A 24,330-nucleotide genomic window follows, 5' to 3' on the forward strand; every position below is an offset into this window, starting at 1 on the left:
TTAATTGATAAACATTGACAAAATGTCATTTGCAACATTTATTATAATGATTTTATAAAGTTTAAATATGCTTAGTAAGCAGAATGAACCAATGAGTGGTCTTCTGCTGCCATCTGGTGGCAATTTTAGGTAATACGTTTTTAACATAATTGTGAATAAATAAATAAATAAATAACAATTTGATTGACAGTATTGGTTCTTGAGGCAAAGTTGTTCAGTATGAGGAGATCTACCATAATTTCTGCATATTATGTGGATGTTTTTTACCCCATCAGATTACAGAGATGGAAAAATACCATTTACAGCCAATACATGCAATTCACCATAGGGAATACATGGTTTTCAAAGCTTTTTAACAGTTATAGCGCCACCTATGGTCCGATCTCCATGAAACTTTGCATGCTTCTTCAGCATGTTATGTCACATATACATAACAATTTTCGTGAAGTTTTGAGTTTTCCTTTAGGATTTATAGGCTTTTGAGTGTATTTTGCTACGCCCCTCTTCTAAATGACCCTGTTATAGCCATCCAAATGCAAAAGTTCAACTTTTTTTCAATAATTATTGATCTAGAGAGTCCAGAGAATTGTCCTAGACTGGTTTGATTTTGATCGGGCAAAAATCCAGGGACTAGTTCGCAAAAGTAGGTTTTAAACATAATCACAAATATTTAATGAACGATTTGATTGACAGCAATAGTTCATGAGGCAAAGTTGTTCAGTATGAGGAGATCTATCAAATGATATGCATATTTCGGGGATGTGTACATCACCACGTGATTACAGAGCCTCAAAACTCGTTAGCGCCAACTAGTGGCCGATTTCTTTCAAAATTCTTACAGAGCTCTAAGACCATGAGTCAAACATGCCCATCGAGTTTCGTTCCGATCGGCCTCTGTTAACCTTGTCTAATAGGTGCTCAAATTTAATTGGCTGTGGCGGCCATGTTTTTTGAGATACGCCAATTTCCTCATAGACATATATGCTACCTTGGACCAAGACACTGCATACCAATTTTCAAGTCAATTGGACTAATGGTCAGGTGGTCATAGCCTTTTTCATGTTATTTTCATGTTATAGCGCCACCAAGTGGCCAATCGTCGCGATTGTTTTATCGTGACCAAAGACTGAGCCCATACATATGTGTACCAAATTTGGTGAAGATATCTTATTTTGATCTAGAGTTATAGCCTTTTTAGTAAAATAGGCTCCGCCCTGAACATCAATTTTAAGCCCCCTAACAACCGTGAATCCAAATTATGACTTTTTTTCAATGATTATTAATAGACAGACTCCAGAGAACATTTTGGCACTAGTTTGGTTCTGATCGGACAAAAAACCTAGGACTAGTTTGCAAAAGTAGTTTTTTGACAAAATTCAAAATGGCGGAAAAATTTGCATACCGGAAATGAAATCGGAGATATACGTTTTTTATGTCAAGTATTCAGCTTTCCAATGATATAAGACACTTGAGTCTACGACATACGGTTTAGGAGTTATGAGCAGTTTTGCGCAATTGATTGCTATAGCGCCACCTATGGGCCAATCGGGGTCATAATTTGATAACCTCTCCTCGATTTTTGTACTACCTATTGGCCAAGTTTCAAGTCTCTAGCCCTTACAGTTTGGTCTGCACGATGCGTTTTAGGTCTGAATAATAATAATAATAATAATAATTAAAGCTGCAAGCAGCATTTAGCGGGGTTCAAGCCTTTAAGGCCTTTAAGCACACAAGCATCAAAAGACATTAAGTTTTATTTAGCAAGATTTTAAACGCTGAAATAATAGATGGAAAATTCAATTTACAGGCAATTCACCATAGGAAACATGGTTTTAAAAGGTTTTTAACAGTTATAGCGCCACCTATGGTCCGATCTCTATAAAACGTTTAATTCTTGTTAAGGATCTAATCTCACACATGGCCACCAATTTTCGTGAAGTTTTGAGCTTTCCCTTAGAATTTATAGGCTTTTGAGGGTTTTTTGCCACGCCTCTTTTCGAAATGACCCTGTTATAGCCATCCAAATGCAAAAGTTAAACTTTTTTTGATAATTATTGATCTAGAGAGTCCAGAGAATTGTCCTAGACTGGTTTGGTTCCGATCGGGCAAAAAAACAGGGACTTATTTGCAAAAGTAGGTTTTTAACATAATCACAAATATTTAATGAACGATTTGATTGACAGCAATGCTTCTAGAGACAAAGTTGTTCAGTATGAGGAGATCTATCAAATTATATCAATATTGTGAGAATATGTGAAACATCACGTGATTACAGAGCCATAAAACTAATTGGCGCCTACTAGTGGCCAAATTCTTAAAAAATTATTACAGACCTCTAGGACCCTGAGTCAAACATGCTCGCCAACTTTTGTTCCGATCGGCCTCTGTTAACCTTGTCTAATAAGTGCTCACATTTCATTGGCCAATGGCGGCCATGTTTTTTGAGCTACGCCAATTTCCTTTATAGACATGCGTGGTACCTTGGACCAAGACACTGCATACCAACTTTCAAGTCAATCAGACTGGCAGTCGGGTGGTTATAGCCCTTTTCATGTTTTTTTATGTTATAGCCCCACCAAGTGTTCAATCCTCACAATTCTTTTTACCTTGACCAAAGACTCATCCCATACACAAGTGTACCAAGTTTGGTGAAGATATCTCATTTCGTTCCTGAGTTATAGCCCTTTTAGTAAAATAGGCTCTGAAACAGGCTTCAAACCAGTTGTTCCATTATGCATGGTTACACACACACACACACACACACACACACACACACAATATTTTTGAGATATGTTATTGTGAAAATATCTTTTAATGGTCTATGAGCATGTCACATTTTTTTGTGAAATGCACCACGTTCTAGTATTATTTACTATGATTAACCAGGTATCTATAACCATAGATCAATATTAGAGTGTAGTACAATAAAATGAACAGCGGGGGTCAGCAAAAGACCACATATTGGTCATTATTTTCATATGAACTCTGTCATTTTCACCTTTCTAACTGTTATAGAGGCAAATATTGTCCTATCTGTCTGAAAATTGTCATGCTTGTTTGGAGGCATATTACACATGTTCTGACTTGTTTTTAAGAATATCTGAGCATTCATTGAATAGATATAGGCATTTGGGGACACTTGGTCAAGGCCAGACACACACACACACTTTTTTAATGCTATGGTCTATAATCATTTCACATAGCTCTTTGTAACTATTAATCAGATTTTTAAAAATGTATTCAGAAACATAGGACTACACACACACATTTTGTTGTAGTTACAGACATTTGAACTTTATGATGTTGCAGTAAACAAAATGTTTCCTGCAAGTCTCCTTCAAGATTCACATTTCTCAATGTGACAATTGTTAATAGTAATACTTAATAGATTAATTTTAACTAAATGTGATAGCAAATGTTAAAATAGTGATTTATTTAAAGCTGAAAATGACTTGTATATCAATATTAGAGTGTAGTACAATAAAATGAACAGCGGGGGGCAGCAAACGACCACTTATTGGCTTAATATACCATTATTTTCATAATTTTCAGCTTTTTAACTGTTATAGAGGCAAATATGGTCCTATCTGTCTGAAAATTTTCATGCTTGTTTAGAGGCATAGTACACATATTCTGACTTTTTTTTAAGAATATCTGAGCATTCATTGAATAGATATAGGCATTTAGGGACACTTGGTCAAGGCCACATCTTGAAATAACCCAGTTATAGCCATTCAGATGCAAAAGTTTAACTTTTTTAAAAAATAATTATTGCTCTAAAGAGTCCAGAGAATTGTACTGCCCTGGGTTGGTTCTGATCAGGTTGAAAAATCTATGACTAGTTTGCAAAAGTAGGTTATTAACATAATTGTGAATGTTTAAATAACGATTTGATTGACAGTATTGGTTCTTGAGGCAAAGTTGTTCAGTATGAGGAGATCTATCATAATTTATGCATATTATGTGGATGTTTTTAACCCCACCTGATTACAGAGATGGAGAATACCATTTACAGCCAATACAGGCATTTCACCATAGGAATACATGGTTTTCAAAGCTTTTTAACAGTTATAGCGCCACCTATGGTCCGATCTCCATGAAACTTTGCATGCTTTTTCAGCATGTTATGTTACATATACATAATAATTTTCGTGAAGTTTTGAGTTTTCCTTTAGGATTTATATGCTTTTGAGTGTATTTTGCTACGCCCCTCTTCTAAATGACCCTGTTATAGGCATTCAAATGCAAAAGTTCAACTTTTTTTTGATAATTATTGATCTAGAGAGTCCAGAGAATTGTCCTAGACTGGTTTGTTTCCGATCAGACAAAAATCCAGAGACTAGTTCGCAAAAGTAGGTTTTAAACATAATCGCAAATATTTAATGAACGATTTGATTGACAGCAATGCTTTTAGAGGAAAAGTTGTTCAGTATGAGGAGCCCTATCATATGATGTGTATATTTGGTTGATGTGTGCAACACCACGTGATTACAGAGCCAAAAAACTCGTTAGCGCCAACTAGTGGCCGATTTCTTTCAAAATTTATACAGACCTCTAAGTCCATGAGTCAAACATGCCCACCGAGTTTCATTCCGATCAGCCTCCGTTAACCTTGTCTTAGAGGTGCTCAAACTTCATTGGCCAATAGCAGCCATGTTTTTTGAGATACGCCAATGTCCTCATAGACATACATGGTACCTTGGACCAAGACACTGCATACCAATTTTCAAGTCAATCGGACTAGCGGTCGGGTCGTTATAGCCATTTTCATGTTTTTTTCGTGTTATAGCGCCACCAAGTGTTCAATCGTCGCGATTCTTTTATCGTGACCCAAGACTCAGTCCATACACATGTGAACAAAGTTTGGTAAAGATATCTCATTTTGTTCTTGAGTTATAGTCATTTTAGTAAAATAGGCTCCTCCCACAACGTTCGTTTTCCGCCCCTTAGCGATCGTGAATAGAAATTTCAACTTTTTTTCAATAATTATTAAAATTCAGACTCCAGAGAACATTTCTGCACTGGTTTGGTTCCGATCGGGCAAAAATCCAGGGACTAGTTCGCAAAAGTAGTTTTTTGACAAAATTCAAAATGGCGGAAAATCTATAATGGCGGAAATGAAATCGGAGATATACATTTTTTACGTCAGGTATTCAGCTTTCCAATGATATAAGACACTTGAGTCTACGACATACGGTTTAGGAGTTATGAGCAGTTTTGCGCAATTGATTGCTATAGCGCCACCTATAGGCCAATCTGGCTCATAATTTGATAACCTCTCCTCGATTTTTGTACTACCATCTGACAAAGTTTCAAAGCTCCAGCTTCTACGGTTTGGGCTGCATGATGCGTTTTAGCGGAGAATAATAATAATAATAATAATAATAATAAAAATCAATACAATTACAATAGGGTTTCAGCACTTCGTGCTTGAACCCCTAATTAAAGCTGCGAGCAGCATTTAGCGGGGTTCAAGCCTTTAAGGCCTTTAAGCACACAAGCATCAAAAGACATTAAGTTTTATTTAGCAAGATTTTAAACACTGAAATAATAGATGGAAAACTCAAATTACAGGCAATGTAGGCAATTTACCATAGGAAACATATGGTTTTTAACAATTATAGCGCCACCTATGGTCCGATCTCTATAAAGCTTTGTATGCTTGTTAAGGATCTAATGTCACACATGCCCACCAATTTTCGGGAAGTTTTGAGTTTTCCCTTAGAATTTATAGGCTATTGAGTGTGTTTTGCTACGTCCCTCTTCTAAATCACCCTGTTATAGTCATCTAAATCTAAAAGTTGAACTTTTTTTTGATAATTATTGATCTAGAGAGTCCAGAGAATTGTCCTAGACTGGTTTGGTTCCGATCGGGCAAAAAACCAGGGACTAGTTTGCAAAAGTAGGTTTTTAACATTATTGCAAATATTTAATGAACAATTTGATTGACAGCAATGGTTATAGAGGCAAAGTTGTTCAATATGAGGAGATCTATCAATTGATATGCATATTTTGTGGATGTGTGCAACACCACGTGATTACAGAGCCATAAAACTCGTTAGCGCCAACTAGTGGCCGATTTCTTTCAAAATTCTTACATACCTCTAAGGCCATGAGTCAAACATACCCATTGAGTTTCGTTCTGATCGGCCTCCGTTAACCTTGTCTAATAGGTGCTCATATTTAATTGGCTGTGGCGGCCATGTTTTTTGAGATACGCCAATGTCCTCATAGACATACATGGTACCTTGGACCAAGACACTGCATACCCATTTTCAAGTCAATCGGACTAGCGGTCGGGTGGTTATAGCCATTTTCATGTTTTTTTCGTGTTATAGCGCCACCAAGTGTTCAATCGTCGCGATTTTTTTATCATGACCACAAATTGAGGTCTTACACATGTGTACCAAGTTTGATGATGATATCTCATTTTGTTCTTGAGTTATAGCCATTTTAGTAAAATAGGCTCCTCCCACAACAATCGTTTTGCGCCCCTTAGCGACCGTGAATAGAAATTTCAACTTTTTTTCAATAATTATTGATAATCAGACTCCAGAGAACATTTCTGCACTGGTTTGGTTCCGATCAATCAAAAAACCTAGGACTAGTTTGAAAAAGTAGTTTTTTGACAAAATTCAAAATGGCGGAAAATCTATCATGGCGGAAATGAAATCGGAGATATACGTTGTGTTCGTCATAGACTCACCTTTCCAATGATATAAGACACTTGAGTCTACGACATAGGGTTTAGGAGTTATGAGCCATTTCACGCTTTTGATTGCTGTAGCGCCACCTATTGGCCAATCGGGTTCATTCTCTGACAACATTAGCCTCGATTTTTGTACCACCATCTGATAAAGTTTCAAGTCTCTAGCATTTACGCTTTGGTCTGCACGATCACAGTTTAAATATGATTGAACAATATTAGTTTAGAGGATAAGCCAATGAGTGGTCTTCTGCTGCCATCTGGTGGCAATTTTAGGTAATACGCCATAATATATTTGAAATAAATTAATTTGACAAAATATAATTGTAAATATTGTAATAGTGACTTTATAATGTCTAAATAGGAATTATAGAACATGATAAGTAAATAGTATGACAAAATGACCATTTAAGCCCAGCAGGTGGCAGCAGAGAACCACTCATTGGCTCATTTTCATTTTAAATGTCTGTTTTTCATTTAATGGGCACATTTCCAAGTTAATGTCTTCAAACATGCTTAGCTCAAATGTACATTTTGTTGGAGATATAGATATTTGAAATAAATGATGGGTAACAAATAGCTTATTCCAGGTTTTCCCCTTTAAAATATATTTTCAGGCATTATTTTAATTGTAATTTAATAATTATTGTAAAAACATTAATCAAATGAACAAATTAATTGATAAACATTGACAAAATGTCATTTGCAACATTTATTATAATGATTTTATAAAGTTTAAATATGCTTAGTAAGCAGAATGAACCAATGAGTGGTCTTCTGCTGCCATCTGGTGGCAATTTTAGGTAATAAGTTTTTAACATAATTGTGAATAAATAAATAACAATTTGATTGACAGTATTGGTTCTTGAGGCAAAGTTGTTCAGTATGAGGAGATCTATCATAATTTCTGCATATTATGTGGATGTTTTTACCCCACCTGATTACAGAGATGGAAAATACCATTTACAGCCAATACAGGCAATTCACCATAGGGAATACATGGTTTTCCAAGCTTTTTAACAGTTATAGCGCCACATATGGTCCGATCTCCATGAAACTCTGCATGCTTCTTCAGCATTTTATGTCACATATACATAACAAGTTTCGTGAAGTTTTGAGTTTTCCTTTAGGATTTATAGGCTTTTGAGTGTATTTAGCTACGCCCCTCTTCTAAATGACCCTGTTATAGCCATCTAAATGCAAAAGTTCAACTTTTTTTCGATAATTATTGATCTAGAGAGTCCAGAGAATTGTTCTAGACTAGTTTGGTTCCAATCGGGCAAAAATCCAGGGACTAGTTTGAAAAAGTAGTTTTTAAACATAATTGCAAATATTTAATGAACGGTTTGATTGACAGATATGCTTCTAGAGGCAAAGTTGTTCAGCATGAGGAGACCTATCATATGATATGTATATTTGGTTGATGTGTGCAACACCACGTGATTACAGAGCCATAAAACTCGTTAGCGCCAACTAGTGGCCGATTTCTTTCAAAATTCTTACAGACCTCTAGGGCCGTGAGTCAAAGATGCCCACCAAGTTTCATTCCGATCGGCCTCCGTTAACCTTGTCTTAGAGGTGCTCAAATTTCATTAGCCGATAGCAGCCATGTTTTTTGAGATACGCCAATGTCCTCATAGACATGCATGGTACCTTGGACCAAGACACTGCATACCAATTTTCAAGTCAATCGGACTAGCGGTCGGGTGGTTATAGCCATTTTCATGTTTTTTTCGTGTTATAGCGCCACCAAGTGTTCAATCGTCGCGATTTTTTTATCGTGACCAAAAACTCAGCCCATACACATGTGTACCAAGTTTGGTAAAGATATCTAATTTTTTTCTTGAGTTATAGCCATTTTAGTAAAATAGGCTCCTCCCACAACATTCGTTTTCCGCCCCTTTGCGACCGTGAATCAAAATTTCTACTTTTTTTCAATAATTATTGATATTCAGATTCCAGAGAACATTTCTGCACTGGTTTGGTTCCGATCGGGCAAAAATCCAGGGACTAGTTCGCAAAAGTAGTTTTTTGACATAATTCAAAATGGCGGAAAATCTATTATGACGGAAATGAAATCGGAGATATACGTTTTGTTCGTCAGGGACTCACCTTTCCAATGATATAAGACAATTGAGTCTACGACATACGGTTTAGGAGTTATGAGCAGTTTCGCGCAATTGATTGCTATAGCGCCACCTATAGGCCAATCTGGCTCATAATTTGATAACCTCTCCTCGATTTTTGTACTACCATCTGACAAAGTTTCAAAGCTCCAGCACTTACGGTTTGGGCTGCACGATGCGTTTTATGGCAGAATAATAATAATAATAATAATAATAATAATTAAAGCTGCAAGCAGCATTTAGCGGGGTTCAAGCCTTTAAGGCCTTTAAGCACACAAGCATCAAAAGACATTACGTTTCATTTAGCAAGATTTTAAACACTGAAATAACAGATGGAAAAGTCCATTTACAGGCAATATTGGCAATTTACCATAGAAAACATATGGTTTTAAAAGGTTTTTAATAGTTATAGCGCCACCTATGGTCCGATCTCTATAAAACTTTCTATGCTTGTTAATGATGTTATGACACACATGCCCACCAATTTTCGTGAAGTTTTGAGTTTTCCCTTAGAATATATCAAATGATATGCATATTTCGTGGATGTGTGCAACACCACGTGATTACAGAGCCATAAAACTCATTAGCGCCAACTAGTGGCCGATTTCTTTCAAAATTCTTACCGACCTCTAGGGCCATGAGACTTGTCTAATAGGTGCTCAAATTTAATTGGCTGTGGCAGCCATGTTTTTTGAGATATGCCAATGTCCTCACAGACATACTTGGTACCTTGGACCTAGACACTGCATACCAATTTTCAAGTCAATCGGACTAGCGGTCGGGTGGTTAAAGCCATTTTCATGTTTTTTTACGTTATTGCGCCACCAAGAGTTAAATCGTCGCGATTTTTTTTATTGTGACCAAAGACTCAGCCTATACACATGTCTACCAAGTTTGGTAAAGATATCTCATTTTGTTCTTGAGTTATAGCTTTTTTAGTAAATAGGCTCCGCCCTGAACAACTATTTTTACGCTCCTTAACAACCGTGAATATAAATTTCGACTTTTTTTTGATAATTATTGATAAACTGACTCAAGAAAATTTTTTGACACTGGTTTGGTTCCGATCGGGCAAAAAACCTAGGACTTGTTTGCAAAAGTAGTTTTTTGACAAAATTAAAAATGGCGGAAAATCTATAATGGCGGAAATGAAATCGGAGATATACGTTTTGTTTGTCATGGACTCACCTTTCCAATGATATAAGACACTTGAGTCTACGTCATACGGTTTAGGAGTTATAAGCCATTTTGCGCTTTTGATTGCTGTAGCGCCACCTATTGTCCAATCGGGTTCATACTCTGACAACATTAGCCTCGATTTTCGTACTATCATCTGATGAAGTTTCAAGTCTCTAGCATTTACGCTTTGGTCTGCACGATCACAGTTTAAATATGATTGAACAATATTAGTTTAGAGGATAAGCCAATGAGTGGTCTTCTGCTGCCATCTGGTGGCAATTTTAGGTAATACGCCATAATATATTTGAGATAAATTAATTTGACAAAATGTGATTGTAAATATTGTAATAATGACTTTATAATGTGTAAATAGGAATTATAGAACATGATAAGTAAATAGTATGAAAAAAATGACTATTTATGCCCAGCAGGTGGCAGCAGAGAACCACTCATTGGCTCATTTTCATTTTAAATGTCTGTTTTTTAATGTCTTCAAACGTGCTTAACTCACATGCACATTTTGTTGGTGATATAAATATTTGAAATAAATGATGGGTAACAAATAGCTTATTCCAGGTCTTCCCCTTTAAAACATATTTTCAGGCATTATTTTAATTGTAATTTAATAATTATTGTAAAAACATTAATCAAATGAACAAATTAATTGATAAGCATTGACAAAATGTCATTTTCAATGCTATTATAATGTTTTTTTAGAGTTTATATATATGCTTAGTGGACAGAATGAACCAATTAGTGGTCTTCTGCTGCCCTCTGCTGGACATTCTACTTATTAATAAAGTCTTTTCACAGTTGCTTTGCAATAAACACTATAAAATCAGTTATATATCAAATTGGTCTTCCATGTTAATTCCATTATGCATGCTTATACACACACACACACACACACACACACACACACACACACACACACACACTTTTTTAATGCTATGGTCTATAATCATTTCACATAGCTCTTTGTAACTATTAATCAGATTATTAAAAATGTATTCAGAAACATAGGACTACACACACACACAATTTGTTGTAGATACAGACATTTGAACTATATGATGTTGCAGTAAACAAAATGTTTCCTGCAAGTCTCCTTCAAGATTCACATTTCTCAATGTGACAATTATTGTCAATGGTAATAGCTAATAGATTAATTTTGACTAAATGTGATTGTAAATGTTAAAATTGTGATTTTTTTTAAAGTCTGAATATGACTTATAGATCAATATTAGAGTGTAGTACAATAAAAAGAACAGCGGGGGGCAGCAAACGACCACTTATTGGCTTAATATACCATCATTTTCATAATTTTCAGCTTTTTAACTGTTATAGAGGCAAATATTGTCCTATCTGTCTGAAATTTTTCATGCTTGTTTAGAGGCATAGTACACATCTTCTGACTTGTTTTTAAGAATATCTGAGCATTCATTGAATAGATATAGGCATTTGGGGACACTTGGTCAAGGCCAGACACACACACACACACACACACACACACACACACTTTTTTAATGCTATGGTCTATAATCATTTAACATAGCTCTTTGTAACTATTTATCAGATTTTTAAAAATGTATTCAGAAACATAGGACTACACACACACATTTTGTTGTAGATACAGACATTTGAACTTTATGATGTTGCAGTAAACAAAATGTTTCCTGCCAGTCTCCTTCAAGATTCACATTTCTCAATGTGAAAATTGTCAATAGTAATACTTAATAGATTCATTTTAACTAAATGTGATTGCAAATGTTAAAATAGTGATTTATTTTAAGCTGAATATGACTTGTAGATCAATATTAGAGTGTAGTACAATAAAATGAACAGCGGGGGGCAGCAAACGACCACTTATTGGCTTAATATACCATTATTTTCATAATTTTCAGCTTTTTAACTGTTATAGAGGCAAATATTGTCCTATCTGTCTGAAATTTTTCATGCTTGTTTAGAGGCATAGTACACATGTTCTGACTTGTTTTTAAGAATATCTGAGCATTCATTGAATAGATATAGGCATTTGGGGACACTTGGTCAAGGCCACATCATGAAATAACCCTGTTATAGCCATTCAGATGCAAAAGTTTAACTTTTTTTTAAAATAACTATTGCTCTAAAGAGTCCAGAGAATTGTACTGCACTGGTTTGGTTCTGATCAGGTTGAAAAATCTATGACTAGTTTGCAAAAGTAGGTTATTAACATAATTGTGAATGTTTAAATAACGATTTGATAGACAGTATTGGTTCTTGAGGCAAAGTTGTTCAGTATGAGGAGATCTATCATAATTTATGCATATTATGTGGATGTTTTTAACCCCACCTGATTACAGAGATGGAAAATACCATTTACAGCCAATACAGGCATTTCACCATAGGATTACATGGTTTTCAAAGCTTTTTAACAGTTATAGCGCCACCTATAGTCCGATCTCCATGAAACTTTGCATGATTTTTCAGCATGTTATGTTACATATACATAACAATTTTCGTGAAGTTTTGAGTTTTCCTTTAGGATTTATAGGCTTTTGAGTGTATTTTGCTACGCCCCTCTTCTAAATGACCCTGTTATAGCCATCCAAAGGCAAAAGTTGGACTTTTTTTCGATAATTATTGATCTAGAGAGTCCAGAGAATTGTCCTATACTGGTTTGGTTCCGATCAGGCAAAAAACCAGGGACTAGTTCGCAAAAGTAGGTTTTAAACATAATCGCAAATATTTAATGAACAATTGGATTAACAGCAATGGTTCCAGAGGCAAAGTTGTTCAATATGAGGAGGTCTATCAAACGATATGCATATTTTGTGGATGTGTTCAACACCACGTGATTACAGTGCCATAAAACTTGTTAGCGCCAACTAGTGGCTGATTTCTTTCAAAATTCTTATAGACCTCTAAGGCCATAAGTCAAACATACCCATCGAGTTTCGTTCTGATCGGCCTCCGTTAACCTTGTCTAATAGGTGCTCAAATTTAATTGGCCTTGGCGGCCATGTTTTTTGAGATACGCCAATGTCCTCATAGACATACTTGGTACCTTGGACCAAGACACTGCATACCAATTTTCAAGTCAATCGGACTAGCGGTCGGGTGGTTATAGCCATTTTCATGTTTTTTTCGTGTTATAGCGCCACCAAGTGTTCAATCATCGCGGTTTTTTTATCGTGACCAAAAACGGAGCCCATACACATGTGTACCAAGTTTGGTGAAGATATCTCATTTTTTTCTTGAGTTATAGCCATTTTAGTAAAATAGGCTCCTCCCACAACATTCGTTTTCCGCCCCTTAGCAACCGTGAATAGAAATTTCAACTTTTTTTCGATAATTATTGATATTCAGACTCCAGAGAACATTTCTGCACTGGTTTGGTTCCGATCGGGCAAAAAACCTAGGACTAGTTCGCAAAAGTAGTTTTTTGACAAAATTCAAAATGGCGGAAAATCTATCATGGCGCAAATGAAATCGGAGATATACGTTTTGTTCGTCATAAACTCACCTTTCCAATGATATAAGACACTTGAGTCTACGACATACGGTTTAGGAGTTATGAGCAGTTTCGCGCAATTGATTGCTATAGCGCCACCTATAGGCCAATCTGGCTCATAATTTGATAACCTCTCCTCGATTTGTTTACTACCATCTGACAAAGTTTCAAAGTTCCAGCCCTTACGGTTTGGGCTGCACGATGCGTTTTAGCGGAGAATAATAATAATAATAATAATAATAATAAAAATCAATACAATTACAATAGGGTTTCAGCACTTCGTGCTTGAACCCCTAAAAATCAGCACAAATACAATAGGTGTTCAGCACTTCGTGCTTGAACCCCTAAAAATCAGCACAAATACAATAGGTGTTCAGCACTTCGTGCTTGAACCCCTAAAAATATTGATGTGGGCATGCGCAGTAAGCCCTGGTAGGACAATCTGACAGGTAGGATGAAATGTCAGGACACCGGCACTTCAGATCCTTCTTCCTGCGACCCTCTGTTCAGCAGACTTCGCATCTTCTGGCACTAAACCCGGGTGATGACGGCGAAAATGACTGGTCATATTCAAACAAAAAATATTTTCACCCCGGTTGGCAAACACTGGCGTCTCACCTGCGTGCTGCTGTCGCTGTGTGATCCTGCGTGGCTCTGTTTCTCGGAGCTGCTGCTCTGAGACGACTGCAGAGAGAAACACAGTAAACCTGCATGCAAACATCCAGAGCGTCAGACATGCGTGGGCGACTGGAGCGTAAACATTTACATCCGTGCTGATGGTGGAGTCCTGGCGCGACCCATCCACGCTGGCGCCGGACGCACACTTGGCCAGAGCCACGGCGTGCTGCTCCTTCTCACGCTGGCGCACGATGGCCTCGCAGCCCAGCCACTCGCTCATAGTCTGCTCGTAACACGCTCGAATCTGCTCGTCCACCTACAGAGAGAGAGAGAGTTCAGCTTATGATGCTTCTGCAGGGGCTTAAAACTCTTTCTAAATCTAAATTTTAGGCCTTAAAAAGTCTTACATTCGCTGAAGTTCTAGGTCTTAAATCATTTTAAACTGGTCTTAATTTTCTGACATCCATGTAACGCTTCCTCTAATGCTCACTGAAATGCTCCCGCAACGCTTAAGTGTGTGTGTGTGTGAGTGTGTGTGAGAGAGAGTGTGTGTGTGTGAGATGGGTAGGTTTAGGGATAGGGGTAGTGTGTGTGTGTGTGTGTGTGTGTCTGTGTGTGAATGTGAGAGAGAGTGTGTGTGTGTGTGTGTGTGTGTGTGTGTGTATGATGGGTAGGTTTAGGGGTTGGGGTTGTGTGTGTGTGTGTGTGTGTGTGTGTGTGTGTGTGTGTGTGTTGGTAGATTTAGGGGTAGGGTGTGTGTGTGTGTGTGTGTAATGGGTAGGTTTAGGGGCAGGGTATGTGTGTGTGTGTGTGTGTTGGTAGGTTTAGGGGTAGGGTGTGTGTGTGTGTGTGTGTGTGTGTGTGTGTGTGTGTGTAATGGATAGGTTTAGGGGCAGGGTGTGTGTGTGTGTGTGTGTGTGTGTGTGAGAGTGTGTTGGTAGATTTAGGGGTTGTGTGTGTGTATGTGTGTGTGTGTTTTGGTAGATTTAGGGGTAGTGTGTGTGTGTGTGTGTGTGTGTGTGTGTGTTGGTAGATTTAGGGGTAGGGTGTGTGTGTGTGTAATGGGTAGGTTTAGGGGCAGTGTGTGTGTGTGTGTGTGTGTGTGTGTGTGTGTGTGTGTGTGTGTGTGAGAGAGTGTGTTGGTAGATTTAGGGGTAGTGTGTGTGTGTGTGTGTGTGTGTGTGATGGGTAGGTTTAGGGGTAGGGGTTGTGTGTGTGTGTGTGTGTGTGTGTGTGTTGGTAGATTTAGGGGTAGGGTGTGTGTGTGTAATGGGTAGGTTTAGGAGTAGTGTGTGTGTGTGTGTGTGTTTTGGTAGATTTAGGGGTAGTGTGTGTGTGTGTGTGTGTGTGTGTGTGTGTGTGTGTGTGTGTGATGGGTAGATTTAGGGGTAGGGGTAGTGTGTGTGTGTGTGTGTGTGTGTGTGTGTAAGTGTGTGTGTGATGGGTAGGGTTAGGGGTTGTGTGTGTGTGTGTGTGTGTGTGATGAGTAGGGGTAGTGTGTGTGTGTGTGTGTGTGTGTGTGATGGGTAGGTTTAGGGGTAGGGGTTGTGTGTGTGTGTGTGTGTGTGTGTGTGATGGGTAGGTTTAGGGGTAGGGTGTGTGTGTGTGTGTGTGTGTGTGTGTGTGTGTGTGTGTGTGTGTGTGTGTGTGTGTGTGTGTGTGTGTGTGTGTGTGTGTGTGTGTGTGTGTGTGTGTGTGTGTGTGTGTGTGTGTGATGGGTAGGGGTAGTGTAGGGGGATAGAATGTACAGTATAAAAACCATTACGGCTAAGGAATGTCCTCACTTAGATAGCAAAACAAACCTGTGTGTGTGTGTGTGTGTGTGTGTGTGTGTGTTTTCTCCTGTCTGTGCCGTTAATGTTAACCAAACAACAACAGGGGAAAACAAACAGTGGCCTACTTAAACTTAAAGCACTGTTTGTATCTGTATCTTTATGTTGTATTTGTCCTATTGTCATTTGTTTATAAGTTCTTATTTTATTACAGACTGTTTACTTAATTAGAGAAATGTATACTTATATTATGCAATTCCTTATTGCTGTGGTTTACTTGTAAGATTTCGGTCATATTTCCACCCTAAGCGATCGTGTTATTAAAGCTCGATAGCACTGGACCAGCCTTTTCTTGTGTAAGATACCAAACAAGATTTAAGCATTTAAATTGTAATAAATTAATTTGCTTTGCATGTAATTTGATGATTCTGCATTTCCTTTGTAGGTTGTTTTATCGCGTGATATAGGTCTTAAATTTCATTCATAAAGGTCTTAAAGGTCTTAAATTTGACTCTGAGAGAGCTGCAGAAGCCCTGATCTGCTTGGGTCTGGTTCTCTCACCTCTTTGCGTTCGTCGAGGCTCATGGTGAAGTGATAGTGGCCCAGCAGAAACGGCCAGACCTCTCTCCGTAGAGCCGGCTCCACGCCTCCATAATACACCATCCGCAGAAGCTCCGCCTCCTCGTACGCCTGCACACATATGCACAAATATGTCAATAGAGTTTTTTAAATTCGTTTTTGTCAGTATTTTAGTACAAGTTAAACAGTGCAAATGAGAAATAAAATACTTTACTATTAGTTGACATGAACTAACAATGAAAAATATTTTTTAAATGTTTTTAATTTCAACATTTACTAATACATTTTAAAATTTAAAACATGTTCAAAAGAAACGGAAGGCTTTTATTTTATTTGTTTTTATATAACGGGGTTGTTTTAACCCAATGTTGGGTCAAATATGGACAAACCCAACCGTTGGGTCAAATATGGACAAACCCAACCGTTGGGTCAAATATGGACAAACCCAACCGTTGGGTCAAATATGGACAAACCCAACCGTTGGGTCAAATATGGACAAACCCAATGTTGGGTCAAATATGGACAAACCCAACCGTTGGGTCAAATATGGCCAAACCCAACCGTTGGGTTAAAACATTAATTAAACCCAATGGCTGGGTTTGTCCATATATTCGACCCAACATTGGGTTAAACAACCCAGAATTTTTTAGAGTGTAGCAATTTAGCATTTTTTTTGCTTTTTAATGTCAGTAAATTTTTAAACATTTTTAGTTTTAGTTATTTTAATACATCACGTTAGACTAAATGCAAATTAGAAATGTTGCATAAAATAAGGCTTAACATGAACTAACAATGAACAACACTTCTACAGTATTTATTCATCTGAAACTAAAAGTATTTTAAAAACAAACAATTTTTTTATTTGAGTCTATAATTTTTGGTTTTAATTTTAATTGTTGCATTTTTTTTTTCAAATTAGTTTTTGACAGTATTTTAGTACAAGTTAAACAATGCAAATGAGAAATAAAATACTTTACAATTAGTTGACATGAACTAACAATGAAAAAGATTTCAAATTTTTAGTTCATTTCAACATTTACTAATACATTTTTCAAATTTAAAACATTTTCAAAACAAACGAAAGGCTTTTATTTTATTTATTGTTTTTATGTTTTCCGTTTTCTTTTTAATTTGAAGTTTTACACTTTAAAAAATGCTGGGTTGTTTAAACCCAATGTTGGGTCAAATATGGACAAACCCAACCATTGGGTTAAAACAACCCAGCATTTTTTAAAGTGTAGCAATTTTGAATTTTTTTGCTTTTTAATGTCAGTATATTTTTATTAAATTTTAGTTTTAGTTATTTTAATACATCACGTTAGACTAAATGCAAATTAGAAATGTTGCATAAAATAAGGCTTAACATGAACTAACATAAAAATGAACAACACTTCTACAGTATTTATTCATCTGAAACAAAGTATTTTAAAAACAAACTATTTTTTATTTTTTTACTATACATTTTGGTTTTAATTTAAATTTTTGCATTTTTAAAAAAAAATATTTCAATAGAGTTTTTTAATTAGTTTTTGTCAGTATTTTAGTACAAGTTAAACAATGCAAATGAGAAATAAAATAGTTTACAATTAGTTGACATGAACTAACAATGAAAAATATTTCAAATTTTTAGTTAATTTCAACATTTACTAATACATTTTAAAATTTAAAACATTTTCAAAACAAATGAAAGGCTTTTATTTAATGTATTGTTTTTATATTTTCTGTTTTATTTTTAATTTGAAGTTTTACACAAAAAAGTGCAAAATTGCTACACTCTAAAAAATGCGGGGTTGTTTTAACCCAATTTTGGGTCAAATATGGACAAACCCACTGGGTTAAATTTTTTAAAGAATTGTTTTAACCCAACGGTTGGGTTTGTCCATATTTGACCCAACATTGGGTTAAAACAACCCGCATTTTTTAGAGTTTAGCAATTTTGCATTTTTTTTGCTTCTTAAAGGGATAGTTCACCCAAAAATGAGAATTAGCCCATAATTTACTCAAGTCAAAAGTCCAGGCTAATCCAAGCATTAGAATTGGATTCATAGTTGCTCTGTTTTTGAAGTCCATAAAAAGTGCATCTGCCAGTCATATAACTGCTCCACGCGGCTCTGGGGTGTTAATAAAGGCCTTCTGAAGCGAATCGACGCGTTTGTGTAAGAAAAATATCCATATTTAAAACTTTATCAAGTAAACTTTCGACCAACCTAATTTTCATTTTTGGGTGAACTATCCCTTTAATTTCAGTATATTTTTATTCATTTTTACTACTTTTAGTTATTTTAATACATCAAGTTGAGTTAGTAGTGTGTTGAAACTGCCGGTTATGGTAAGGGGCGGGACATTTCCCAAACACTTGACCAATCACAACACACTGCTCCAGCCGGCCAATCAGAGCACAGTGTGCTTTTCAGAAGGAGGGGCTTCATAGAGACAGATGCTGCGTCCCAATTCGCATACTATCCGTACTAAATAGTATTCGAAAAAAGAATTAGTATGTCCCAAATCTTAGTATGTTGAAAAAAGTATTCCAAAGATTCCCGGATGGTTTACTATTTCCGGTCAGAATCCGAAGTGCAGATCGATGCGCACTCTAACGGCTGATATTGCCCACAACCCATTGCGAGATGGACGAGGATTCGATTAGAACTACAAACGCGGATAAAAAGTGTTAAAAAAACTACAAACATGGCGGTTACGCGAGTCTGACGGTTAAGTGGAGAGGATTAGATAAAGTGGTTTGAGTGAATAATTATCAGTATTTAACCTGACGAAAAGATATTTATTCAATATTATCCACATTATATTTCTCCTTCAGCAGCATTGAGAACTTTTGTAATGATACGTTTGGCCATTAACTTTGCAAACACATGAGAGGAGTCTCTGCATTAAAGACCCACGAAAGGCAGATCAACGAGCGACTAACGTTACATTTCTCTCCGATACGGTAGGAAATTAAATTGAAAGTGGAGGATTTTAACTGTGACGATGATTGACAGGGCAGTTTAAACGGTAACCGTAACCGAGTCCGTTAAAGATGACGAAGTACTATGTCCCAAAGCTTGCATACTCTTCTGCTACACACTCAAAAGTATGTACTTTTTCTTCACAAAAAGAGTACGTAGGGGAGAACCGGGGCGAAAGTAACAAAGCGATTTTCTCAGAGCCCTTGACTATATTTGCATTTCAAGTTATGACAGCATGTTCAGCACAACCCTTGACGGATCTGCCAAATATCACGTGATTCCGTCCTCGTTTTCCGCAGTTAGGTCCGAAATATAGTTTTCAAGTACGGCAAGTAAATTAATGAAGCAGTGCTTTTTTTTCTAATTACAAGTTGTGTTTTTTGTTTCATGTGTCACAGTAATGATCAATCTACGGGTTATTTAGTGCTGTTACACACCCTGAAGGTTTGTCTTTTCAGAGTTTTTCCAGTATAAAAGTAAATCGTGTTTAAATGTCAGGACTTCCTGTCGGGATGAAAGTAACACGCTATTATATATATAATGCATATTATGCCAATTTAATTTAATTTAATTTAATTTTCATATTGTTCATTCTGTTGAAGAAAAAACTTATCAAATAGATTTACATTGCAAATCAAAAAATATTCTAAACAATTCAAGTTTGTCCTGTCAGGTTACATTTGAAACATTTGATAAACTTTAACATTTAAAATGAAAATGTAATTTAATATTTATTTTGCAAAGATAAAGGACAAAATATGTTGCAGTTACATATTAACATGGTCATAGAAAAATGTTAAAAAAAACAAGAGTATCACAAAAAAATCTCGCTTGTATTGTTGTGTTACTTTCGTCCCACCTGATGAGGTCAAAAGTAACAATGTGCAGCTTATGTTCAAAGTGAAAATACACTGTAGTCGTTCTACATTTGTACAAAATACCACCTGCTATTGATAGACCACACTTGTGAGTTATTGACCACAGCAAAAATATATCTCGGTCTAAAATATTATCTTTTAAAATTACGTTTTTCTGAAAAATGGTACTTTCGTCCCTGCTCTCCCCTACTTTTAGGACGTAGTATAAGTCGGCGAATTGGGACGCAGCCAGAAACTAAAGAGAGGAGCCGCAACAATGGAGGATATGAGGAAATGAAGTTCACATACAGTGCTGTCCTGTAGAAACATCTTCCACACCTCTGCAGACAGACCACCTTTGGCATCATAAGGGATGTCAGGCTCCACAATAGCGGCGTTCACCAGAGCGGACAGGTGAGTGCGGACGGTGGACAGGTGACGGCAGTACGCCAGCCCTGAAGATACACCACAGCTCATGAGAAAGGGCAGAGAGACACGCGCCATAATCTGAAGGCCACGCCCACCGGGGGGAAAACAATCCAACGCTCTCCATTGACTTTGCATTGTGTGAAGCGGCATCCTTGTCATTTCGGACTTATAACAAAAAACAGAACAATGTCTAAAAGCGGATATGTGACAAAGTGTACAGCAAACAAGCTAAACAAAACCCACAACCAAAAACCCAGACGTTTTTATAAGCTATTGAGCCAAAAAACGAGCGTTTAAGAACAAAAAAGTGGATACAGGCCATTGAGACACGTTATATTACACTGAGAAGTGCACACACTAGAGGAGAACGTCATCAGAGACAGGAAATATCATATATAAAACTGACATTTGGAGATTTGACTTAACAGTGACAACATATTTACTGCACACACAGACAAACTGAGACACACTGAGTGTCAGGATCCCAAAATGTCCCCATTCTTCAGCTGAAGCGTCACGTTTTACTGCCTTTATCCACTTTTGTCTCCTTAAACTCTCGTTTCTTTGGGTCGACAGCTTATAAAAACTTATTTCTGTGTTTTTTAGCTTGTTTGCTGTACACTTTGTCACATATCAGCTTTTAGACATTGTTCTGTTTTTTTGTTATAAGTCCGAAATGACAAGGATGCAGCTTCACGCAATGCAAAGTCAATGGAGAGCGTTGGATTGTTTTCCCCCCCGGTGTGGGCGTGGCCTAAATACACTCTGTCTCTATGAGAGAGTGCATTACAAAACCACACATCTCGTGAGATACATACAGCCGTAGAAAGCGCGGGAAATTATCTGGTGCTTCATGGTCTCGCAGAGTAACTTCAGCGGCGCCCTGTTTCACACACACACACACACACACACACACACACACACACACACACACACACACACACACACACACACACACACACACACACACACACACACACACACACACACACATCTGGAGTCAGGCTAAGACCATAGAGTGGGTTATTTCATACAAACATCTCAAATCCAGACTAGCCTGTCGTGGTTGCATCCGTTGGGAAGTCCACCGTCCGACGAGCCGTTCTGCAAACAGGAAGAACAGGACGACTTCCTGGGTGTGGGCTGCCACAAACTCACAGCCTGGTCAATCAGTTCTGGTGCCACTTTAATATTGAGAATATCAATTAGCATCATATTTATGACCATCATCACCAACGATGCCATCCTGCATCAGACATTAGTCAGATTTAAACACATAGGAAAATGCATAGTATCCAATAAGAAATTCTGTGTGAAAAGCATGACTTCGCATACATTTTTCTTTCATAACATTAAATGAGCCACTTTCACAGTACCCTCTAAAAATGCTGGGTTAAAAATAACCCAAGTTGGGTTGAAAATGGACTAACCCCGCAATTGGGTTGTTTTAACCCAGCGGTTGGGTTAAATGTTTGCTTAAAACAACCCAATTGCTGGGTTAAAACAACCCAATCGCTGGGCTAAAACAACCCAATTGCTGGGTTAGTCCATTTTCAACCCAACTCGGGTTATTTTTAACCCAGCCTTTTTTAGAGTGTATGAAACCAATATTAATATGGATATACATGCAGGGTTATCATCGTTAACTAAAACTAAAGCTACACTCTAAAAAAATGCTGGGTTAAAAATAACCCAAGTTGGGTTGAAAATGGACTAACCCAGCAACTGGGTTGTTTTAACCCAGCGATTGGGTTGTTTTAAGCAAACATTTAACCCAAATGCTGGGTTAAAACAACCCAATTGCTGGGTTAGTCCATTTTCAACCCAACTTGGGTTATTTTTAACCCAGCCTTTTTTAGAGTGTATGAAACCAATATTAATATGGATATACATGCAGGGTTATCATCGTTAACTAAAACTAAAGCTACACTCTAAAAAATGCTGGGTTAACTTAAAAATAACCCAAGTTGGGTTGAAAATGTACTAACCCAGCAACTGGGTTGTTTTAACCCAGCAATTGGGTTGTTTTAAGCAAACATTTAACCCAAATGCTGGGTTAAAACAACCCAATTTTCAACCCAACTTGGGTTATTTTTAACTCAGCATTTTTTAGAGAGTATTAAAACGTTTCTGTGAAGAGAAATGAAGCTCGAATAAAATATACATATTAGTTAAAAAAGTGAATGAGAAATGTTGCTTTGGAGTTGAAGTTGAAGCACTAAACAATTATCAATTTTTTTTTTTTAAATCAAAACTAAATAATTGTTTATCAAAACTAAAACTAATAAATATTAAAGTTGCACTATGTAAAATTTGTTCAGTAAAATATCCAGAAGCCACTAGGCCAGTGTTATATATTTTGTTCAGTTCAGTACTTACAATATCCCGAATGTTTCCAACTATTTGTAAATCGTGAGATGCTATTTTTTACGTGTGAGGGCGTGGCCTGTCGATGACATCATATCCGCGTTCCCCTCGGTTTCTGGTTTTATTCTGCAGAAACGCTTTACTCTCTTTAATAATCCACATGTCCCAAGATCCTGCGCTCAAACGTGACATCATCAAACTACGCCTTTTGTTTTGAACAGGCGACCTCTAGTGGACGGAAAAGTTACATAGTGCAGCTTTAATTAAACCTAAAGCAATATTACATAATAAAAAATTACTAAAAATTAAACTAAAATGTAAAATTCAAATTAAATTAAAAACCTTGAATTTATTTCCGTTTATGAGGTAATTTTTTGCTAATCTTGCTTGTGAATAATGAAACATCAACATCACGTTAACTTACTAAACTCCTGACTGCCTGGATATATAATCCGAAACACATAATCCGTGGCCTCATCTTCATCTTTGTCCGAAACTGACTCGCAGGATCCATGTGGACTCCTTTTACGCAGTTTCGGGAACACTTTTCCCTGGGGAAAGAACACAAAACGGTCAGCAAAACAAAACGCTTCTCATTCAAACACTGAAGAATGAGTGTTCGGCAAACCTTTCCTCTCTGGGACCACAGAGGAGGATCTAACTGGCCATGAGGAAGGAGACCAGTTTCCAGACACGTGAGGAACTGGAGCAGGTGGCCTCCTTTTGGGAATCGAAACGGAGGTCTTTGGATCCCGTCCTGGCTGACCAAAACCACAGTACCACCACTGTCCACTGAACACAAGCAGATTCGGACAAACCTTTAATATTCCTTTAACCCTGTAAAGATACTGTATCATATTTGATATATCACGATTCCTCAGTTTTTGACCTTATATATACACACTATATTGCCAAAAGTATTGGGACACTGAGTTCAGGTGTTCAATCCCTTCATGGCCACAGGTTTAAAACTCAAGCTCTAGGAGACGCTTCTACACACATTAGTGAGAGAATGGGCCGCTCTCAGGAGTGTGTGTGTGTGTGTGTGTGTGTGTGTGTGTTCGCTTCTACACACATTAGTGAGAGAATGGGCCGCTCTCAGGAGTGTGTGTGTGTGTGTGTGTGTGTGTGTGTGTTCGCTTCTACACACATTAGTGAGAGAATGGGCCGCTCTCAGGAGTGTGTGTGTGTGTGTGTGTGTGTGTGTGTGTGTTCGCTTCTACACACATTAGTGA

At 37.2% G+C, this 24,330-nt stretch overlaps 1 protein-coding gene across 1 annotated transcript in view; it reads right to left on the minus strand.

The window, feature by feature from the left end:
- sgsm1b (small G protein signaling modulator 1b) overlaps nt 1-24,330 on the minus strand; it is a gene marked incomplete at its 3' end in the record, with an annotated part of 67,866 nt that overhangs the window by 16,644 nt on the left and 26,892 nt on the right. Inside the window, exons 11-18 of the mRNA XM_079804041.1 lie at nt 23,724-23,887; nt 23,520-23,646; nt 21,786-21,912; nt 21,547-21,611; nt 20,609-20,754; nt 16,459-16,587; nt 14,274-14,441; nt 14,126-14,191 (exon numbers count right to left, since the gene is read on the minus strand). Coding sequence (XP_079660167.1) covers nt 14,126-14,191; nt 14,274-14,441; nt 16,459-16,587; nt 20,609-20,754; nt 21,547-21,611; nt 21,786-21,912; nt 23,520-23,646; nt 23,724-23,887 — 992 coding nt within the window. The remainder of the gene's footprint in view (nt 1-14,125; nt 14,192-14,273; nt 14,442-16,458; nt 16,588-20,608; nt 20,755-21,546; nt 21,612-21,785; nt 21,913-23,519; nt 23,647-23,723; nt 23,888-24,330) is intronic.

Source organism: Gobio gobio, assembly GCF_949357685.1.
Source record: "Gobio gobio genome assembly, chromosome: 22".
Taxonomy (NCBI): Eukaryota; Metazoa; Chordata; class Actinopteri; order Cypriniformes; family Gobionidae; genus Gobio; species Gobio gobio.